The sequence below is a fragment of the Populus euphratica genome, unplaced genomic scaffold (assembly GCF_000495115.2).
Source record: "Populus euphratica unplaced genomic scaffold, PopEup_1.0 scaffold4.1, whole genome shotgun sequence".
In the NCBI taxonomy this organism is placed as follows: Eukaryota; Viridiplantae; Streptophyta; class Magnoliopsida; order Malpighiales; family Salicaceae; genus Populus; species Populus euphratica.
Window position 1 is genome coordinate 942,877 of NW_011499859.1, and position 23,627 is coordinate 966,503.

Genomic DNA, 23,627 nt, shown 5'->3' on the forward strand with positions numbered 1-23,627 from the left:
AATTAATTAATTAATTAGACAGAAGAAATCACTCATAAATTGGCAAGAATTAAATTCACACCGCTGTCGGTGGCTACTGTCTCTGCTACTGTCAATAATAATAGACTATTACTTTCATTTGTTAACCGACAAGCATTAATTTATTTATTTTTGATAATATAATTAACCATGGGTACCATAAAATATAATCATATTGGAGCTTCAACAATTGATTAACAAAGACTTCAGTTCCATCAGTCAGGCCATTCATCCTAGACACAGTTGGGTGTAAAAATGTTTTTTAAAACAATTATTTAAAAATAAACATTCTTAACATCAAAACAATACCAAAATACAAAAAATATTTTTTATAAAACACTTTTAAAACATAAAAACAAATAAAATTTTGAAAAACCATATACGTTTATATATATATATATATATATATATATAAAAGCAATTTAGAAGGTTTCTGTACAAGATTTAATTTATTTCCTCTACAAATATTGTTTCTTGATTAGTTACTACATTAGCAAGCTTCATTTTCTTTATTAGGTGGATTCCTTTTGATTGCTTTTGGGCAATGAAAAAGACATCATTCGAGAACGAGAGAAGAACGAAGAAGGAACTTTTTTCTCTTGCTCTTGTAGTCTATTTCTTTTCAATTTATCAGGATTACGTATATCATCGATTCTCGATTCTCTTGTACCTGTCCTTCATCATCTTGCTTCGTTATCCTCGCGTTCCCATTGATCGACCAGTCAATTTTATTTTAGCATTGATTTCACTATACACGGATATGGTCAACTAAAATACGGATATGGTCAACTAAAATATATAGTAACCATCTAACTGTTGATCAAGTGATAAAGATTTGGGACTAAAAGATTTGCTTTTTTTATGGTCTTAGGTTCGAGTCCTTGATTGCTCATATGATGACCACTGAAGGCTTATATGGTCGTTAATTTCAGGGCCCGTGAGATTAATCATGGTGCGCGCAAGTTGGCCCAGACACCCACATTAATAAAAATAAAAAATAAAAAAAATATATATATATAGTATGATCGGATGAATTGACAGAGTAATCGCATATGTTTATATTATTAAAATGAGTTTTTATTGATTCTAAAATATTTCTCTAATGTTTTCGTATACGAAGATAAATTAACCAAGTAATTGAGAATTTATTAGGTAAGATCGAGAGCATGGATCAGGAGCGTCATATTCATTACAATGGGAGACCTGACTTCCACATAATCTCTCACTAGGCACACTGGGAAAAAAGAAATAGGGAAAAGAGGATGGCTATAATAATTTATTCAAGAAGATGTAAATGCACCTGAAATCCTAAATTAACTAATTAATTAGCTAGACAAAATGTCGCAGTACGTACAGCAATTTATTACAACATTAATTCAAGCCAACAGCGAGTCCACAAAGGAGTCCAATAAGTGAGCATGATTCTCTGAATTCAAGAGCTGCTGATATTCCCCAAACATTTCTTCTAGCATGTTATCAATATTGGACGGCGAGTAATTTTGGCCTGAGAGATCATCATGGACAAGATCGTCAAGAAAGCGATTGGAAGCCCAAGCCGGATCCCCACTGATATTCTTATCAACTTCAATATCAGACATGAACCAATTGTCATTGTGATCGCCAACTCCTCCTGCATGACTCGATGACCCAGCCATGCTATTATTAGTCCTGATATTCACTGAGGATGGAGAAACCCTTATTGCCTTCGGGGCATGAATCTTGGTCCTTGTAGCAGTGTCCTCATCGTCCTTCTTCTGCTTCTTCTTGTTGTTGAGATTGGAGACATTTCTCTTTCGGTCAGCTGATTCCTTCATGCATCTTGACCCGTTCTTATTGCTTCTAACCTGGAGTCTCTTGCTGAGATGGGAGTTCCAGTAGTTCTTGATTTCATTGTCAGTTCGGCCTGGCAACCTTCCAGCAATGAGAGACCAACGATTGCCTAGAAGGGAATGTAGTCGGATGATCAGGTCATCCTCTTCAGGGGTAATGTTCCCTCTCTTAATATCTGGCCGAAGATAGTTAAGCCATCTCAGCCGACAACTCTTGCCACATCTAAGCAGACCTTCATGAACACAAAAACCAACAAATTAACTCGATCAGTTTAGTTATCTCAATTTTTTTCAAGCAGAATTTCTCTAATTGATCATTGGATGTCCATAATTATAAGAGTTTAACCTAGTTGGGGAATTAAGATCCAGAGAATTACTTCACTTACCAGCTTTGTTTGGCAAGGATCGCCAATGGCCTTCACCGTGTTTCTGGATATAGTTAACAAGCAGTGCGTCTTCTCTAGTAGTCCATGGCCCTCTATGCAAACCAACCTTAGAGCAACATGGTGCTCTTCCCATTTTCCCCCCAAGTATTTTAATAGTAGGACTGCTCACTCAGCTAAGGGAGAGTCATGGTAATAAGGGAGCGCAATCAAGATCCTTCAAATTAATTTGTGTTTCCTTCAATTCTAGTTGTGCTCTTGCATTTATATATATGTCGTGAGAATCGTGAAGCCACTTGCTGTATTTTTATCTCCTAGCTAGGAAGACAGATACCAAGTGGAGTATATTAATTATTCTGCCAAAGTAATCAGAGGCGGCTTATTGAATAGGCTAATGACCTGAACAACCATTCTAATGCATTATCATCTGCCCTTCAATCTCTGGTTCATCATCTTAAAAGTGTGGCTGGTCATATAGTTAGTTATTGAGAGGGACAATGGTCCCCCCAAAGCACTTGGAAGCAGGTGACTCTTATATTTTTGGTATGTTTAATTTTTTCTTGACAGTGCTTTAAAATGAGGTGTAAATACATATGAAGAGGGAGGTCTTCCTTTAGAGTGGTCCTTTTAGAAAATTTAACAAGTACCCCGAACTAGCATGAAATTCACTTGAATGAAAATATAGCAAGTAAAACATTCAATGATTTCATGATATGCAGGTCAAATTAGCGATGAAAATCTCATAGAAGTTCCTCTTCTTGTCACGTATTTATCTGCTAAAGCTATGTAAATAGGCTTTTTGTTTATCAAATTTTCAAAACTCCTCCATCTAAGAACGATTTCCTTCTAATATACATGCCGGTGATATTTCAAAATCCAGAATGTTTTAGGAATGAGGTTTTATGGTGTTTGACCAATAAGTAATTATATATTTATATTAATATTCAATTAATCAAAGTTTAAAAAATAGATGATTGATGATAAAATACTTAACATCTACAAAACAATCCTTTTTAGTAGTATTTATGAACCCTTAAATAATAAAATAAGTAATTTTTAATAAAGAGGTTGCAATAAATAAGAGAGTGCATGTTAAATTTCAAGAATGAGAGGGTTTGTTCTTATTTTAGTATGACAAATGCTCTAGGATATAAAATTATTTGTGTTTCGAAAATAAAAATTATAAATTATTTATTTGAATAGTTCAATTGGTATTTTAAGCCTAATTAGGCTTGAAACATAGCAGTTTGCGAGTTCCATACCTAATTAGTCTTGAAACACAAACAAACTCAAGGTCATCGAGTTGAGAAGGTTGTCAAATATATGCATAAATGGGCTATTGCCTAAAGGCGTTGGGTTTGACTAGCAAGCTCAACATAGTGCCATTGCCCAAAGGCGTTGGGTTTTGTAACTTGTCAAACCCGGATCCTATTAAGGTCAGTGCACAACCAGGATTAGAGGCATAAGGTATGGCAACTAGCAAAACTTATATCTGTTTGAGATGAGCACGTATTTGAGTTCAAGAGCATTGTTTCTGGCAGTGCGCCAGACCCATCCCCATTAGACTTGGTATGGAGTTGAATTCAACGTTGATGGGTTAAAAAGGTCACTAGACTCATGTCTAATTATGCTTGGTGTACAACCAAGCCCTTGGCAACTAGGTCATGAAGTTCATCATACCCATATCTATTCAGGCTTAGCTTGGTACCAATGACCAAGGTCGTTAGGTATAGAAACTTGCTAGACCCGAGTTTTATTAGGCTTAGTGTATACCCGAGCATAAAGGCTGGTAACTTGCTAGACCGATGCCCACTTGGGCTTGGCTCGTAGGTGGTTCATGGAATATATATAACCTTTAAATCATGTCATTTTGCTAGAGTGAAGCTGGAGAGTCATTTTTTTTTAATAACATTAGTAAAGGATAAATATTTCTTAGAAAATATTAATAAGGTATAAATATAATTTTAAAAATATTAATGAGATGAAAATATATTAGGTTATTGGGAGATACTTTGTACATATATGGGTGTAAAAAAATAAATATCTTTAAACCTTTAACTTTTTGTATTTGACACTTAGTTGAGCTTGAGGGTACAAGGGCCACAAAACTCATGCCCAATTAGACTTGGTATGAAGTCAAGCACAAGAGTGTAGGGTAGCAGCCGGCCAGATCAATACTAATATTTTGTAAAATAACATAAAAATACAAATTATTAGCAAAATCTAAAGCAAATGATAATATAATAATTTGTTCATTGATATATATACAATAAAAAAAACATTATTTCAAGACCATATGTTTTTCCAATAACTTTAAACTATATATACAACATTAAAGTCTTTTTATTATTATTATTATTTTCACAATAAATTTTAATTGTGGAAAGAAATATGATAAACACAAATTCTTGAATAGTTTGTGAAGTTTATAATCTTACTATCTATAATTCTTCAATAACTATCAACTATGAAATTTTTTTTATAGTGCTTAGAAACATACTACAAAAATATATTATATAAAATCAGTAAATCATTTCAATGTCTCAATTTATAGGAACTAAGATATGGGAAAATCTTGTTAGTCCACGCAACGGGAAACAGAGGGGCAAGCGAACACGTGGTGGTGCTTCTGTTCCGAGATGTGACTACTTTTTTCATCTTAACCAGGCTTAATTCTGTTACAGAGAAATTTAAAAGGTATTGGAAAATCTTATTGGTCCATGCAGTGCAGACCACACTCATGGATACCGTAGATTTATTATCATGAGATTTTTTTACGTTTCTTTTCTTTTTTTAATCCCCCCCCCCCCCAAAAAAAAAAAAAATAAAAAAAAATTTCCTGGCCCTGCCTCTCAGCACATCTATTGCTAAGCTAAGAGATAAGTCTACTTGATGACTAATTTAGTTAAGATTGCTAAGGAATAATGAAATTGAAAGATAGAGAATTAAAATAAAAAAAGTGAAGAAGATGGGTGGTGATTTCTAATTTTTTGTGAAATATCCGACTAGGTTCTCATTCTTTACTAATTATAAGAATTAGGTCCCTTAGATTTTTTATTTTTAACAAAAATCAATTTTGGTCTAAATTTTATTTTTATTTTTATTTTTATTTTTTAGTCTATAGTTTGAGAGAGAAAAAAAATACAGGATTCTACCAATATAAAAAGAAAAAAATATTATTGACACCAATTTTAACTATCAAAATAATTAATATTTGTGTAAAATAGTTATATTTGATGAGAATAATTTAATTTTGACTACCAAAATAATTATTATTTGCATCAAATTAATTTTTTTTTGTTTTGTATTGCTTTTGAGATATGTTTTGGGTTTTTTAGGGCATAAATGAATTTATCAAGGTGTCTAAAGTATTTTCTAGATATGTTTTGTCAAAAAAATTAAAAAAATAAATTTTTTAATAACAAAAACTTTAATCTTGATTTCTCGGCCATCACAGTCGCTGAAATTTAAGCAAATAAAGCAAACATATCATTTGTTTTAAAACAAATAAAGTAAGTGATTGCAATAAAAAAATTAAAGGTTGTCTATCCTTTTCTTTTAATTTTTTTAATAATTTATTTTTTATATGTATTTTTTCAAAATATTTTTTCATATTTAAATCAATAACTCTTCACTTTTTTATTTTATTTATATATTGTTTTTAAAATGGCAGTTATTTTTTAGTTATTTTGTATGCATTTAATTTTTTAGGAAGTTATTCTAATTTATCTATAAATTTTTTATGTTTTATATAGATAAAAAAATACTTAGTTTTGGGTAATATTTATAAATAAATTGAAATTTTACTTTTACTTATCAATAATAATAATTAAAAAAAAAACCCTAAGCCAAGCAATATTAATGCCATGTCAAAAGGCTTTAATTTTCCAACTCATGTGGAATGCGGTTGAGTGTTAATTTTGCGTGTGTATTATTTAATTTAATGGATAGAATAGTTTTTCCACCCGAAGATAAAACCATTTTTTATTAATTTTTTACTGCTCCCCTCTTTACATGTTGTCGTTCATGTGTGTGTTTATTATTTAATTTAATGGATAAATTAATTTTTCCACACGAAGATAAAACCACTTCTTTTTAATTAATTAACAAAAAAAACTAATTGAAGAGAGAAAATTATTATTACTTTCCTTACATTTCACTGTTCATGTTTGTGTATTATTTAATTTAATGGATAGAATAGCTTTTCCACATAAAGATAAAACCACTTCTTCTTAATTAATTAACAACCTTCCCCTCACATTTTAATATTCATTGGAACAGTAACAATTTTTTCCTTTTCATATTTCAACTAATGTTTTATTAAAAATTTGACTTTGTTAGTTATTTTAGATTTTTTAACAGGGTTATCATATTTTTAGAAAAATATTTTGGTATTAAATTGATATTTAATTTTACAATCGTCTATTTTTTTCTATTATATTATTAAATAAAAAAGGATATATAATATTGTTAAATAAAAAATAATTAAAAAAACATATTTACTAAAGGCTTCATATATTTTTTTTATTTATTTTTTATAGGTTTATCATGATTTTAAAAAAATATACCGGTATTGAGTCGGTATTGAGTTGGTATTTGGTTTCTTGAGCATCTATTTTTATATCATATTATTAAATAAAAATAATTCTAGAAAAAACATAATTATTAAAAATTAGACTTCATTATTTATCTCAATTTATTATTTATAGTGTTTTCATGGTCTAAAAAACATCTCAATATTAAGTTGATGCTTGGTTTAGAAAATATATTTTTTTTTAATTATATAATTAAATAAAAAAAATTAAATTAAAAAAAGCTATTAAACTCAATGAAATTTATGATCTAGATCACGGGTTTAGAGTATTAACTTAAGTTGACTTTGGTTGATCCAATGTGTCGCTATCTCAATATTGTTTTTGAAAAAAATATTATCTTAAAAATATTTTTTAAAATTAAATAATGTTTTAATCAATCATCCAAATTTTCTTTTTACATGACAAGTTGATTGGATCATGTTCTGGCAACTCCAATACAATTTAATTTGAAACTCGAGTTTGGTAAGGAGTATAGTAGAGAATTTTCAGATTTGACCCGCTGAGTTAGGTTTAATAACATTGTTAAAGAATTTCCCTTGGCTCGGACATTATTTATTTACAAGTAAGAAACGTGGTCCTGCTATAGTGTAATTCAGTATATTGTTCCCCTACTCAGATATTATTGTTGTTCACTAGAATAGTGATTTATTTTTTCTTTTCTTTTCTTTGGTTTATTTTTTTTTATTTTCATCTTTTAACACTTGGTTTAATGAGGATTGAACTTTATAATTTATTTTTATTTTTTATTGATTTATCTAATATCACAACCCAATTCGCGAGTTTGTTGGGTCAACCTAGTTAACTTAAATTTTTTTTGTCCTTTTTTTAATTAAATTTGTTTATATTTCATCCTTCAACGTTCGATTAATTGAAGGTTTGAGCTTCATTATTTATTTTAATTTATTTTTTATGAGTTTATTTTGATTTTATGACCTAGGACATTGATTTTTTGGGTTAACCCAATTGACTCATGTTATTTTTTTTATGGTTTTTTAATTTTTATTTTATCCTTTAGCATTGGGTTGATTGAGAAATATGCTTTATAATTTTTTTTTATTTACTTTAGATGAGGCTATGCTAGTCTAATGATTTAGGTCACATGTTTGGTCAGTTAACTTATGTTGACTCGGTTCTTCTTTTTTTTTTTTTAATCTTTTTAAAGTTTTTAACTCGGTTCTTTTTTTTTTTTAATCTTTTTAAAGTTTTTTTTCAATTTCATCATTTAATATTTAATTGATTGATAATTGTGATTCATAATTTGGTTCAATTTACTTTCTATATAGTTATTTTAATCTTATAACTTAAATCGCAGATTTGATAAGTAACTCATGTTGATCAAAATCAATCCAATATGTTATCATCTTATTATTAAAAAATATATCTTCATGAATATTTTTTAATCAAAATATGTTTTTATCGATTGTTCAAGTTGTTTTTTTATATGTGATGTTAGCTAGATCACATTAGATCAACCTTCACACAATTTAAAAACATTTTCTATTAGAAAATATTTTAGTAATACCTGAATATTTTTTTATATTAAGAAAAAATAATTTGACCCACAAAATAATTTAGGTAAATAATCCATGTCAAACTAAAAGCAAATCATCCAACCTATATTAAGATTCTTTTTAAAATTAAAATTATCTCTTATGGTCTGGTCAGTTTGAGATTTGAACGTTGGAGATCAAGTAATAGAACCTCTATAGCCACCGTCTAGACATGCGGTAAATGTTGTATAATAAGGCATCTTGATAAGTAACAATAATGTTTATAACTAGTTAATCAATAATCCTTATATTGGAAAAGGAAATATAAATTGATTTTTTATATTATTTCAGTAATTTATTACAATATTTATTCTCAGTTTCTTCACATATAATAGTAGAATTAATTTTAGATAACATTGTATAAATAAATTGTAATAAACTCTAACAACCTAATCAGCTTATTGTGGTGGCTGCAGTTGTTGTGTATTTAATACTTCTCCTCAAAATGAAACTCATAAAAAATTTCAAGGAGAATAAATGTTATTAAGGCTCATCATGGATATCAATGGGTAAAATAAAAAGGAGCCAAGAGCCTTTTTAAAAATATCAATCAGCTGGTATTGTGATGAAACATGAAAAGTTTAAAGAATGCCAAACTAAATCTACTCTCGAATCACATGACAATTAATGTCAATGTGCTTGGTACACTTATAGAAAACAGGATTTGCTGCAATGTGAAAAATAACTTTACTGTCACAATAAAATAGAGTAGTTTGAGGTGGAAATTATAGGTCTTGGAGAAGATTTCTAAGCCACACAATCTCACAATAAGTAGACGTCATTGTTTTGTACTCAGCCTCGACAGAAGACCTGGAGATTATGGTCTCTTTCTTTGATTTCCAAGAAATCAAAGAACTGTCAAGAAAAATATAGTATTTTGTTATTGATCTTCTTGAATTCGAGTAACTAGCCTAGTCTGAATTATAAAATGCTTTCATTTATAAACTAGAGATAACTAGAAAGAACAACCTTTGAGCTGGAGATACTTTAATATATTACAGAACTCGAGTTGCTGTAATGAGAAACTCTTGGCTTGTCCATAAATTATTTTGAAACCTGAACAACAAAGGAAATGCTAGGTCTACTGATAATGAGATAGAGTAATCTTTCAACAAACCGTCTGTATGAAGTAGGATCATCTAAGATTTGGCCAAAATTCTTAGAGAATTTCACATTAGATTCCATTAGAAATTTTATTGGTTTTAAAGCTAACATACCAATATCTTTAAGAATTTTTAAAATATATTTTCTCTGATAAATAGAGATATCAAGCTCATTATGAGCTATTTCCAAACTAAAAAAATATTTAAACTGTCGAAGATCTTTGAGTTTAAATCTATCATTAAGTAATTAAATAAATTTTGATATTATAGCTGAATCATTATTTACAAGAACTATATTATCAACATAAACAATAGAGCAACCCTACAAAGTCCTTATAAATAAAGTGTAATCAGTACTTAACTGCACAAACCTAAACTCGATCAAGGCAGAAGAGAATTTGGCAAACCATTCCCTCGTAAATTGCTTTATACCCTAGAGTAACTTGTGTAACATGCAAATTTTGGACTCTCTTCTTATTAAATCTAGGAGGTAGTGACGTGTTGATCCCTTATCAATCTTAGGCCATGATATATAATAAAATATCGTTTATTCACATATTTAGAGTCCATTCAATGCACTTGCTATATAGCAGCGAATTTAGTTGAGCACCTGCTCTTAAGAATTTTCTGCACGTCTTTTCTATCTTTTTCAAGCTTGTGGGGCATCCCTTGTCTAGTCAGCAATATCAGGTAATAGGTAATGCTGTCCCATTCATACATTGTGGAAATTTCTGATATTACTGTATTTACTTGCTTTGAACTTCAGTTTATACTATACGAAGTTTTAAAAAGCTGTGCACAACCAAAACGGTTGACCCTAGCTACCATTGTGATAATATGCATGAATGAGAAATGATGGACTGCGAAGGGCAGATAAATATATGAGAGTTTTTTCAGCTTATTGTCACTTAACACCTCACACTCAGTGAAATATATATATATATATAATACACACACACACCCCTCTTCAGGAGACCTAAATGCAGCGCAACTAGAGGTTAAATATATATATTTATACTAAAAATACAACACCCTCTAGGTTTCTTCTCATAATTTGGTTCCTGAAGTCAAGCAAAAAATCTAAGAAAGTTCCTAGTCTTGTGGATTTAAAAGGGAAGCATAATTCGTGGAATCTTGTGTTTTCTTGCTTGTTAGCATGTCTCTCTCCTTTTGCTGGATGTAATCAAGAGAGTTGAAATGGGAAGAGCTCCATGTTGCTCTAAAGTTGGTTTGCAAAGAGGTCAATGGACTACTAGAGAAGACACACTGCTCATTAACTATATCCAGGCGCATGGTGAAGGTCATTGGAGATCTTTGCCTAAGAAAGCTGGTAAGTTAAGTACTTCTCTCTTTCTTATACAGTTACGTTTCTGATTTAGTGCGTGATGGGCAAATCTCACTCGCACACGTGTGGACGACTGTTTGAAAGTCGAGTTTCTGATTTTGTTGTTTCGTATGAATGAAGGGCTACTTAGATGTGGCAAGAGTTGCAGGCTAAGATGGGTGAACTACCTTCGGCCCGATATCAAGAGAGGGAACATCACTCCTGATGAGGATGACCTGATCATTCGACTGCATTCTCTTCTTGGCAACCGTTGGTCTCTCATTGCAGGAAGGTTGCCAGGCCGGACTGACAATGAAATCAAGAACTATTGGAACTCTCACCTCAGCAAAAGAGTCAAGAACAACACAGCAGGAAACAAGTCCAAATGCATGGGGCAGCCAGCTGGAAAGAGAAGTGGCGCCAGCTCCAACCAAAAAAGGTTAAGGAATCAAAGGGAGCTGGACAGTGAAGGCATCTGTAGTGAAAATGGAGAGACTGCTACGAAGATAAAGATTCATCTCCCAAAAGCAATAAGGGTTTCTCCATCCTCTGTTGCAAAGAATGTCAACGTTAATATTCAAAGCATGATTGGGTCATCATCTAGACATGCAAAGATTGGTGATAATGCTAACTGGGGCATCTCTGGTCTTAAAGTTGTTAGCAATGATGGAGAGGCATGGGCTTTCATTAACAGTGAAGAATTTGATGGTCTTGTTTATGACCATGATTACCCGTGTCCAAATTCTTTACCCAATGATATTATGCTAGATGATATCTTTGAGGAATACCAGCAACTCCTCAAGCCAGATGATCATGGTCACTTGGATTCCTTGGTGGATTCTCTTATTGCTTGATTATTAATGTAATAAAAGTATGTGCACTGTTGCACACGCCTACCTCCATTCATGATCTGCTACCCCTTTTCACTCTCTATCTTTTTTAAAATAGTTGTCTTGCACACGGCAAAGCATGGCGCCCTAAAGGTTATCTATCAACGACATGGGCAATTTTAATATGCGATGTCTTGACTATAAAGATTTTCATTTTTTGTTCTTACGAAAGACAAGAGGCCACTTGTTTTTGTCAGAACTTTTGGGGAAGCAAAAAGATATATATATATATATATATAAACTTTAATTAAATGTAAATAAAATATGACACGAGAATATAAATATTGCAATCTAACTAGCGTGGCCTATATAATAAGACTTCTTAGGTTTACTTTGGCTTCTTGTTTCTATTCACAAATTTACATCACATGGTTATTCTTCTTGATCTTGTTCTAGATTTTCACAAACTAATTTCTAATGCCATCACATGCATGCTTTCTTTTTGAAGTTAGAAATTATAATAAAATAACTAAGTATTGTCACAAAGTCAATTAACTAAGGCGTTCACCAAATGAAAAGGGGGTTTGTTTTTTATTCTCACTAACTAGAAATTTAAATTTGTTGTCTCTTTTGATAACTACAGGTTGAATTTAAATTGGACTTTGGATAAAAATCGACAATAAGTGGGACCAATTGTTTCTCTATCTTATGCAAGCAAGGCAAGTCAAGCCCTAATTTTTGCTATTTGAATTTTAGTTTAGCTTGTGCTCTAATTTGGACCTGAAATTCAAAGTAGGTTTCCGCATGATTGGCATTTCAAACCTAACTAGGATTACAAACAAATCAAGCCGAGCCAAGGTCAGGCACGTTCCAATATTGTTGTTTGGCATTTCCCATTTGAATATTGAGCTCAACTTCAACTGGCTGGAGTTGATTAAAAAAAATAAAAAACTGCAAGCTGTTGCCAGAGATTTCTTCCAGGCCAGCACAAGATCTTGAAGAGCACAAGCTTAATACAAGGATTACAGTCCAAGTTGCTAAACCAGAAAACCGTGGCATATCTATTGTTCTACAGAGTTTGGAAATGGAGAGGAGAGGTTTCTCTTGTTGCAATTTTCAACCTCATGAAATTCCTTCTCATTTCAAGTCAAAACAGCTACAACACAGGCTTCTTTTCAGGAGACCTACCATTTATCCCAGCCTTCGAGAGGATGAGGTAAATAAAATTTCAGCATCTAATGTTGGCATGTATTCAACGTTCAAGAACAAATACAAAGAAAATGTACAGGTCATTTCGCTTTAAGATGGCGACAAGTCACCCCAGTGGGATCTTCGTGCCCGATGATGTAGTGCAGGTCCGTGTCCCAGGAGGTAGCTTGGCGCTCTGTGAAATGGGATTTGGAGGGGTGGGGGGGGTGCTTAGCATATGTAGACGTTTTGTGATAATGGGATCGACTTGGCCCAAAATATAATGGGCTTTATTGGGCCGAATTTAATGGAAATATTGAGCCTCGACATATTTTGATCTCAACTGGTACATGGACCTCTACTTTGGGGACTTTTAAAGGCTATTATCTCGATTCTTGCTTCGTGAATATAGCAAGTGTTCATGATTATTAAAATATTTACCATTCAATTATAAACGTAAATAACTTATTATTGAAATATAATATTTGGTGCAACCCATTTGAAGAACATTAAATGGACGATGAGTGAGTGATAATAGAATTTTATTTATTTTCTATGAATAGGAGATATTATTATCATAATATATAAAACAAATTGTGACTAAATCATTGTAATTATATTCATAAAATACTATTCATTATTATAATAATATTTTGTATTTTTTAAGTTTTTTTAATTTATTCCTTCAAACCAACAAATCTTTTTTATATTTAGTTTTTTTTTCATGTTAATCCTTTAATGTTAGGTTATTTTGAAAATTATACTTTTTATTTTATTTTATTTTATTTTATTTCTGTTGAGTTATATATTAGTTTTATAAATTTAGTTTTTTTTATTTCAACTTTCAATACTAGATCTGTAAGAAATGAAGCTTCATAAACTTTTTTATTTGTTTTCTATAAATTTACCTTAATTATATTATTCATGTAAAAGGTTTAATAATTTAACTCTAGTTGAATCAAATTATTTTTGAGTTGTTTTTTCTAATTGATTTTTTTTTCAATTTCATCGTTCAACATTGAATTATTTGAAAATTAAGGTTTATAATTTTTTATTTGTTTTATATGAGATTATTCAGATCTCATGATTTGACCCACAAGAGTTTGGTAGGTTGACCTGAGTTAAGTTTGTTCATTTTTTTTTTTACTTTTTTCAATTGAATATATTTTTAATTGCGCATCATAATTTTATTTTATTTTCTTTTCATGGGTATCTCGATCTTATGACCTAAGTTGCATGTTTGACAGTTTGATCCAAGTTAACTATATTTTTTTTTTCAATTTTATCTTTCAATAATAGATTGTTTGAGAATTAAGTTTTGTAAGTTTTTTCAATTCAACATAGAATTTGTATAAATTGAGTGAGTTTAAAAGGTTTGTCTGTGTTACCTTGAGTTATTTTTTTATTCTTTTTTAATTGATTTTTTATTTAATTTTATCTTTTAATGTGGAGTTGGTTGGAAATTAAGCTTAGTTTTTTACTTCCTTTCTATGGGTTTATCCTAAAATCATGACTGGGGTTGAAGGCCTAGTAGGCTAATCCAAATTGACTTAAATAGTGTTTTTAAAAGAGCAAGAAAAATCAAAGATCTAGATCATTAATTTTCATGGGTTTAATAAACTCAGTTAATTTAATATTATAATTATAAAAAAGCCAATGATAATAATAAAAAAATGGTCAATGACAAATAAAAAAAATGAGCATTTATCAATATTATAAAAAGATATTATTTAAATATTCTAAAAGATCTTAATGATCTTATTTAATAACAAAGAAAAAGTTTAATAAGAACAAGTTAACCTTATAAGAAGAAAAAAAAAATTAAGCTTAATTATGAAAATATCAAATGTTAAAGGGCAAACTAAAAACACAAATCATTTTTTTAAATCTAACTTGAATCAACATATCAAATTCGTGACTTGTTCGTAAGACGAAAATAACTTCATACAAAAGAAATTGAATAAAACATTGAAGGTCAATTTTTAGGCAAACTAAATGATGCTAGAAAAAAAGAACTAAAAAAAAACACATGGAAACCCTAAATCAACTCATGTTAACTCTACTAATCCACAACCAGGGACATGAGATTTGGATAACCCTATAAAAAAAAATCATGAAACTCAAGGCCCAATAAACATAATATAGAATGATAAAATTAAAAAAAATAATTAAAAATGAACATAAAAATATACTGAAGTCAAATCGAGTTAATCTCTTAAATCTATAATTAGGGTCATAAGACTAATATTATCTTAGAGAAGGCAAACATAAAAAGTCATGAAGCAAAATTTAAATAAAACACTGTTAGTTCTTAAATAATATTTTATATCTATTAAAATATCAAAATAATCTTTAGTCAACTTAATTATAACTAAAAATCCATGATGAAAATTTGAAAAAGCCATTGGATGTCAATTAATTTTTGTTTTTATTTTAAGGGTAGTTTAATAATTTTATTGTACTTTAAAAAAGTGAAAATTCAAAAAAAATCTAGCTATAATTAAATAAATTTTGCTTTTATCGATAGTTTAGTTATTTTATTATTCTTTAAAAATATGAAAAAAATGTTATGACTAACCGATCGAATAATAACTAATAAATCTTAACAAATATATCATATTAGTCTCTCTAATAATTTCATTGACATTTCATTTTAGAAAGCAAAAGCTTCATCAAACTATTTGGATCTATTGGCACAACCCAACATGTTGTGGACTCCCACAATTCAAGCTACAGTAGTAGAGAGACGTTGAAGTATGATTAGTGTATTAATGGCAATAACCCAGCATATTATGGTAGTTCAACCAGCTAAGAAAAGAGCCGTTGAAGGAAGATTGATGATGATTAGTGTATCAATGGCAACAACCCAGCATACTATGGTAGTTCAGCCAACTAAGAAAAGAGCCGTTTAACGAAGATTGATGATGATTAGTCTATCAATAGCAACAACCCAGCATACTATGATAGTTCAGCCAGCTAAGGAAAGAGCCGTTGAAGGCAAATTAATGTATCAATAGCAACAACGTAACATGTTATGGTAATTCAACCAACTAAGGAAATTTTAACGAATTGATTGAACAAATCTTGAATTCAAAACAAGGACTGAGCATATCCTGGCAAAGCATATCTTAGAATATTAATATAGCTTTAATGTAATTGCTATTCCTAGAAACCTTAGACTCATCCTGGCAGAACATACCATGAAGATGTAATATCTTTACCTCTCCTTGTTTGTGTTTAAATAGAGGACGTGGTCCTTAGTATTTTGTATTGTGAAGAAACAAAAAGAAAATAACAATTACTTTATATCTCGCCATGTGGTTTTTGATGAACTTTTATATTAATATTCCAAGATATGCTCTGCCAAGGTATATTCTGTCCTTGTTTTGAATTCAAGATTTGTTCAATCAATTCGTTGAAATTTTCTTAGCTGGTTGAACTATCATAGCATGTTGGGTTGTTGCCATTGATACATCAATCTTCCCTCAATGACTCTTTCCTTAGTTGGCTGAACTACTAGAGTATGCTTCAATTCGTTGAAATTTTCTTAGCTGGTTGAACTATCATAGCATGTTGGGTTGTTGCCATTGATACATCAATCTTCCTTCAATGGCTCTTTCCTTAGCTAGCTGAACTACTATAGTATGCTGAGTTGTTGTCATTGATACACCAATCATCATCAATCTTTCTTCAACGGCTCTTTCCTTAGCTGGCTGAACTACCATAGTATGTTGGGTTGTTGCCATTGATACACAAATCATCCTTCAACATCTTTCCACTACTGTAACCTGAATTGTGGGAGTCTACAACGTGCTAAGTTGTGCCAATAGGATCTATATTGTTTAGTGTTTACGTTCATAATGAAACACCAAGATTTTTAGGTTTTTGTTGACAATTCTTCTTATGTACAACATGAAGTCAAAATATAGAAATGTACTAGGTTAAAATTAAAAAAATAAAATTAACAAAGATAATTATAAAAAAAATATAAAAATTATATAGAAAAACACTATAGCAATTTATAATGTTTTAAAGAAAAAAACTACAAAGCTATGCTTAACGGTCTCAATATTAAAAAAAAATTCAATAAAGATAATTTAAAAACACACATAGAAAAACACTATAGTAAAATAAAAACTATGTGAAAAAATACTTTGGTAATCGATAATGTTCCATAGAAAAAATTATAAAGCTAACTTTTTAACTAGTTCAATAATAAAAAATAAAATCAATGAATTTATTAAAAAAAAGAATGAAAAAAAAACATGTAAAAAAAATTACAATATTTTTACACGCGTTTTAGAATATTGGTTAATACTGATCAAGTTTCTTGGACATTTCACAAGGAAGTTTCATGGACCTTTCACGTCACCACTTGTACCTCGTCAAACTCCATGTTGGAGGGAGGCATTTTCCTTCATATGCATGAAAGCAACTAAAATTCACTGTATGCCCACATTCTCACTCTCTTCTTCGTTTTCTCATCGAAGAGATGCAAATATATATATCGGACCGCCAGGAAATGTCATTTTCAACGCTTACAGTGCATGTGCTAGAGAGGGACATGCAACCCAACGGTGGGCCATGAGCAAGTGTACGTCCAAATTCCCAAGAAAATTTTAAAGGTGTTACACAGCAAAGTCATTTTCATGAGATAGAAAGATGGCATGTACCGTTAGGAAAGGGAATCCCAAGGGGCTGGCACCATGATAAAAGAAACCACCACCCCCATTCTTCTTTTTTATTTCTTTTCAGCTCCGACTCTGAGATTAGGACTTAGAGAATTCACTGTCAAATCCCTAGAAGATGCTCCTTACCTTCTAATTCAAAAAACAAATCATCTGAAAAGGGAAAGAAACCTTGCCCCGCATACATGGAATCTCACAACTTTGAAATGGGTTCCTCCATAAAATTCTAGAGGCAAAGATTTCTTTGATCATTGGTTTCAATGTTTACTGTGACATGCCATGCATCTTATAAGGCTAGCTCTCCTCTTATCATGAGCAAACGGTCTTAACTACGTGACCTGTTCGGTCATCAAAGCCTGGCTTTTCAAGCTGCAAACATTTTGCATGGTTCTGTGCCTCTAGATAACATCTTTGTGATATTCTGTCACACAAGGGAGGATGCTATGTGCATCTTATAAGGCTAGCTCTCCTCTTATCATGAGCAAACGGTCTTAACTACGTGACCTGTTCGGTCATCAAAGCCTGGCTTTTCAAGCTGCAAACATTTTGCATGGTTCTGTGCCTCTAGATAACATCTTTGTGATATTCTGTCACACAAGGGAGGATGCTATGTAATGATTTAACAGCAACAAAAAGTAAATTTGTTAGCCACGTTGAGGCAAGTTGAGAGCTGGACGGGAATTAGTCGAGGGATCGAGTCAAAATCCACCTCTGCCCCATTTCCCGTCTAATTACGTAAGAACAAGATTTTAAAGGGCAAGAAGAAGCAAGAATTCATTGGGTTCGACGAAATTACAACCGCTATTTGAATTACAACCCTTACGTGCATTGGTGCTTCTATATTATGTGTTCATCTCTGTGTGAATTGCGATATGGTGTCATGAATCAAGTGAAAGCTATTCTTTGTGCTCTCAAGTCTCATTTCCTTAAAAAGCATTGTTTCCATCCGACCTCCAATCCCCTGGCGCCTGGTAGTAGGGTCCCATGCATCCACTATCACCTTGAAGATATTCTTCAAAAATGAATCACCACATGGAACAAACCGCCTCCATGTTCTTATTGTTGGGAATTTCCGACCGGTGATGTACTGATATTTACTTATAGGAGAGCCAAACACACTAACACAATATTTAACGTGGTTCGGCAAAACCGCCTACATCCACGGGAGAAGTCAATATATTTAGAGATAGAGAAAGAATACAAAACAAATACATGGAGGAGGAGGATTACACCCTCTCATACTCAACTCTCAACTCTCTTTGCTGCACTTGCAGCTGCTGCAATGGCAGCAAGACTGCTGCCATTGCAGCTCTCTCTTCCTCTCTATTCTCTTCACATTTTCATAATTCTCTTCACTCCTTTTGCTCTCTTGCATATGCCTCTATTTATAGGCATTCATGGAGGCTTTTCTTCAACAAAGGTGGCTACCAACTCCAACTCTTCTTCAACAATGGTGGCTGCCAACCTTTGACATCTTGGATGAGTGCACATGGTTGGTGCAATAGCAAATGGTTGTTGCACATTAATGGCAACCAACCTAACACTTATTGCCCACTTGTTCTTTCTCGTTTTTTCTCTTCTTTAATATCTAGCTTTAATTGAAATAATATCTACTCGACCCATATATAATTAATCATTGTATAAGTATACCGGAGCCAATCTAAATATTTAGCATTAGATTTTATACCAAAAGTAATTCATTAAAAAACTAGCAAAAAACGCTTCACTACAAAAGTGCTGCCTCTGAGAATCTCATACGCTATTACTATGTATAATATATTAAGCAGTGTATATAACGTCCAAGCAATATTATCTATGACATAAATGAAACTAATTAATTAACATACTCTAATTAAGCTTTGTACATTTTGTATTATATTTCTCTAGCTTTTCTCACCATTTGATCTCTAAATATATATGTATTTCTTGGTTCTTCTTCTTCTTTCTCTGATCTCCCTCTGTCCCTGATGATCATAAATTCATTCTTTTCTATTCTTTTATTTGAATTGCTTTTTGATGTATCATAATCTAATGCACTAGTGAGAGCGGGTCAAAAACGGCTTTTGACCCTCTAGAAACCATGATTTCTGAGGCAGTCCATAACCGAGCAGCTTCTGTTGAGTTGGACCCCAATTTGGATGTCGAGGCTTCGTTGCAATCCGAAAAGTACTTTCCAGTCACATTTACAAGTGTTGGATGTGTTGCTACATAGCATGTTGTAGCAGCGGCCTACAAATAGCAACCCATTAACAATTTAATTCTTTTCTCTCAAAATCTAGATATAATGTTCAAACTTCTTGATATGTTCTTTAAGCTCAAAGGATATAAGTTATGTTAGTTACCTGAGGAATGGTTTTCAAGAGCTTGGAAGTCAAGAAAAATGCTATATCTGAGTGTGGAAAAAGGATAACATGTTAAATTCTTTAGAAGGGTAACTTCCTCAAAACAAACGAAAGTAAGAATTGTTGTTATAGTACCTGTGGCCATGCCTTCTCGTTCTCTTGTGAGTCTAGTTCTTACGACTCCTGGATGAACACAATTCACAGTCACGTTGGCCTCCATTTGCTGCATTAATTAATTGGAAAAATGCATAAAAGAATCAATTAATCCAAATGCAATACATACATATATATATATATATAAAGGAAAGCAACAAATATCACTTTTTTCCTCTGATCAACTTGGAAATTAAAACAGACTATTTAATTAGAATAATAAATGACAACCTTAAGTCTCTGTGCAACCTCCTTGGTGTGCAAGACAATAGCGAGCTTCGAGAGAGCATACGCACGTGTAGGATCGAAATCACTACTGTATATACATCGCGACACCAAAAAAAAAAATCAATAAACTAAAGGTCAACCATGTGTGTAGTTTATGAATATTGGATTTCTTATATGTATGGAAAATAATAAGTTCATTAATTTTCCATTCCGGTCATGAATAGTTAATAATGTTATTCAGTACTGCGCTATACGAATTTCATTATTTATAGTTAATTTTAGTGGGGGAAGTTAGTTTTGTTCTCTTACCATAAATTGTTTCGGGATATTTCACAAAGATATCGGATCATGTCGCCGGAAAACCAGTTGTAAATACTCGATGAAACATTCACTATTCTGCCTTGTAATGAAGTTGTTTTTGCTGTTTCAATCATCTTCTTCAATAACAATTTTGTCAATAAAAAGTGACCTGAAAAGGATTCCATCCAAATTAAAGCCAAAATTTTAGTTCTTGTCATCATTACTATTAATATTAGTTTAGTATATAATTAATAATTACCTAGATAATTAGTGGCAAAGGTCATCTCTATCCCATCTTCAGAGATCGCAGGCTCGAGTGCAAACCTTCCAGCATTATTTCTGATACCAGAATAAAGAAAGAAGATTAACCTAAGAAATGAAAAATTAAATATTCGTTCTCTGTCTCTTCAACCAAACAAATAAGAAATGTTCATCTTCTTACATGAGGAGGTTGAGAGGCAGGTTCAAGGACTCAAACTCTGAAACAAAGTTCCGAACAGAACTGAGAGAGCTAAGGTCAAGTCCCATAACTATGATGTCGGCATCAGGATTCTCCGATAAAATCCTTGCCTTGGCTTCTTCTGCCCCTTTCAGGTTCCTAGCTGGTAACACCAGCCTCGCACCTCTCTTCGCCAGCACTCTTGCCGTCTCCGCTCCTATCCCTGATGTAGCACCTAAAAAAATAAGAACAAAATTCTATTTCAGTATTCTGTACGCAAAATGTTAAGGTTTCAAGCCTCTCTTCTGTGATAAAAAATAATAATAAACTCACCGGTGATAATGGCAGTTATGGAATGCAGATCGCAGCAGTTTTCAGTTACTTGCTCAGCGGTGGACTTAGAGCCATAGCCACTTGCTCCGGCTGAGCCAGCGAGGTACTTCAAAGTTTCAAACATTGCTAAAGTTTCTTTCTTTCTTTCTGTTTTTTTCCCCGTTTTCTTCAATCCCTATAAGGTATGGATATAGTGGTTTTTGTTGTGTAGTTCTGTTTCACTCGCCTCTATAACTAACTGATCACAACGTTAGGTAAGGATGGAATCAAGAAGAAGAAGAAGCAAAGGACGTACTCGCTTTGCTGTGGTTTTGTAGTTGAGAGAGATTGTACTTACAAAGAAGGGGTTTTTTGTTTCTTTGTCAGATTTTGCAGCCTACGCCGCTTTGCATTTACTGAAGAAAGAGATATTGGTGTTATAGGTTGGTGATGTTGTGATAAAGGGAGATAATGAGAGAAGGTTTTTGATTTGTGTTGTGGTTATGGCCTAACCGGATCAAAGCAGATGAATATTGGAGGGGATTTTATAATGCTTGAGAGAGAAGAGGGGAGGAGGATTATGTGTTTGCCATTTGATTGATTGATTGACGGTCTCCTTAAATTTTAAATTTGCATGATTGGGCGAGAGATTGTTAATTATGGGCCTAATCCAAAACTAATTCCAGTTTAATTAACTAGTTAAGGGGTGCAATATCTTCCATTTTTAGATTTTTTTTAAAATGTATTGATTTAAAAATATATATTAAATCATTTACTAATCGTTCTTCTCATAAATAAATCGGAGGCATTATTCCTACGTACGTATACCAATATATTTCGAACACATACATGTTCCGTCTTATTTAATCCATTTTTTTTTATTTTTGTTTTTGCATTAATTCAAAGATTTTGCATAATCTATCACACCCACAAATTAAGCATGTCATTTGAGGAAATTGAGAAAGTGGTCCTTGTACGTATGTATAAACAAAATGAAATAAAAAATAAAAAAATAAAAAATCCAAAAGGTTATGAGCATGCCTTAGTCAAAACACGCAATCGTTAATTCATGATATGGGTTATTTTTGCTAAGAGAAAACTCCATAATTTTATAATCATTGATCTTGAGTCAACACAATTTGACTTACATCCTCAAAAAAACAGGACATAAATAGTAAATATTGCCTAATTGATAATAAGATAAGAGTTACGGGCTGTGACCTTTCACAATTCTCAATGTAGATGTACTGAACTCAACACAAGCAGATATTCAATGTGAAAAATTGAATATGTGGGAAGGTGATGAATTTAGGATCCAATGTGTCAATCTATCAAATAATTAATCCACCGAGAAGAGGTTTTAAACTATAATTTAACTCGGATTCGAGAATTTCTCCATGACATGTTCAAAGAGTTTAGGTGGATCTTGCTTCATCGAAATTCAAGTTTAAGTTTCACTGACTGCATATTCTCCTTTTGAATAATAAGCAATCACATGCACCACCACATGCCTTGAACACGTTAAATGATCAGCCAACTAATTAAATCTTCTCTTTCTCTTGGACGAGGGTGTTACATTTTGATTATACTATTATGTCCTAAACAACGACAAATGAGTTTATATTTTTTTTATATTGGAGGTATTTGAGAATGTGGTAATAGTTGTTTTTTAAAATATTTTTTTGAAAATAAATTGAAATAATTTTTTTAGTTTTTAAAAAATTATTTTTGACATTAGCACATTAAACAATTTAAAAACACCAAAAAAATTAATTTATAATAAAAAAATATTTTTAAAATGTAAAAATAAATGGTTCATTATCATCAAAATTCATATAGAAATTTAAAGAATTTTTTTTCTTCAATGCATCAATCCGAAAGTTGACTGCTGTGTAAAATATTATTAACTTTTTGCCAAGATATGTAAAATCAATACGTGCTTTATGTCTAGGTTTATTGGTTGTTAGGCTTGATCATTGACTAGAAGTTTGCCTAAAAAACAAGTCATACGTGAAACATAAGCGTAGAGAGGTATTGAGTTTTAGAAAATTATATCCTTTTATGTTTATATGATAATTTAAAATATTTATAAACTTTCTTCACATCAACTTATATTAGGAGTTACATGAAAATTGATAGGTAGAAACGTTAGTGTCTACTATTAGATGTAGTATTTGAGATATTATTAGTGAAGTGGTTGGTGAATATCATTAACATGTTGGCTACAAATAGTCATTAATCGAGAAAATAAATGTGTAATAGCATAAAATATGGTGTGTCTTTGCATTATCCATCATTGGCTAGAAAACATGGTGTCAATCTACAAAGAAATTTAAGCTCACAAA

At 31.6% G+C, this 23,627-nt stretch overlaps 3 protein-coding genes across 3 annotated transcripts; 1 reads left to right on the plus strand and 2 right to left on the minus strand.

Moving 5' to 3' along the window:
• Positions 1-1,171: 1,171 nt before the first annotated feature.
• Positions 1,172-2,581, minus strand: LOC105124221 (myb-related protein 308-like). The gene is made up of 2 exons (XM_011024146.1): positions 2,234-2,581; positions 1,172-2,080 (listed from the first exon to the last, which is right to left on the minus strand). The coding sequence occupies exons 1-2, from the start codon at positions 2,364-2,366 to the stop codon at positions 1,395-1,397; spliced, it is 819 nt and encodes a 272-aa protein (XP_011022448.1). The 5' UTR covers positions 2,367-2,581; the 3' UTR covers positions 1,172-1,394.
• Positions 2,582-10,469: 7,888 nt separating this feature from the next.
• On the plus strand, positions 10,470-11,815 carry LOC105124222 (transcription factor MYB3-like). The gene is made up of 2 exons (XM_011024147.1): positions 10,470-10,808; positions 10,944-11,815. Exons 1-2 carry the CDS (start codon positions 10,676-10,678, stop codon positions 11,654-11,656), a joined length of 846 nt encoding a protein of 281 aa, XP_011022449.1. The 5' UTR covers positions 10,470-10,675; the 3' UTR covers positions 11,657-11,815.
• A 7,349-nt stretch (positions 11,816-19,164) lies between these two features.
• Positions 19,165-21,854, minus strand: LOC105124223 (short-chain dehydrogenase TIC 32, chloroplastic-like). Its single transcript, XM_011024148.1, has 8 exons — positions 21,304-21,854; positions 20,974-21,205; positions 20,791-20,870; positions 20,541-20,700; positions 20,235-20,316; positions 19,986-20,073; positions 19,851-19,897; positions 19,165-19,737 (listed from the first exon to the last, which is right to left on the minus strand). Exons 1-8 carry the CDS (start codon positions 21,425-21,427, stop codon positions 19,537-19,539), a joined length of 1,014 nt encoding a protein of 337 aa, XP_011022450.1. The 5' UTR covers positions 21,428-21,854; the 3' UTR covers positions 19,165-19,536.
• Between the last annotated feature and the right edge of the window lie 1,773 nt (positions 21,855-23,627).

What these genes read in the sequence shown, in the direction of transcription:
- LOC105124221 (XM_011024146.1), bottom strand. Translation starts at nt 2,366, where the DNA reads ATGGGAAGAGCACCATGTTGCTCTAAGGTTGGTTTGCATAGAGGGCCA. An exon ending in ATCCTTGCCAAACAAAGCTG is followed by an intron (nt 2,081 to 2,233) that starts GTAAGTGAAGTA and finishes GTGTTCATGAAG; the next exon opens with GTCTGCTTAGATGTGGCAAG.
- LOC105124222 (XM_011024147.1), top strand. Translation starts at nt 10,676, where the DNA reads ATGGGAAGAGCTCCATGTTGCTCTAAAGTTGGTTTGCAAAGAGGTCAA. An exon ending in ATCTTTGCCTAAGAAAGCTG is followed by an intron (nt 10,809 to 10,943) that starts GTAAGTTAAGTA and finishes GTATGAATGAAG; the next exon opens with GGCTACTTAGATGTGGCAAG.
- LOC105124223 (XM_011024148.1), bottom strand. Translation starts at nt 21,427, where the DNA reads ATGTTTGAAACTTTGAAGTACCTCGCTGGCTCAGCCGGAGCAAGTGGC. An exon ending in CATAACTGCCATTATCACCG is followed by an intron (nt 21,206 to 21,303) that starts GTGAGTTTATTA and finishes TTATTTTTTTAG; the next exon opens with GTGCTACATCAGGGATAGGA. An exon ending in CTGCCTCTCAACCTCCTCAT is followed by an intron (nt 20,871 to 20,973) that starts GTAAGAAGATGA and finishes TTCTGGTATCAG; the next exon opens with AAATAATGCTGGAAGGTTTG.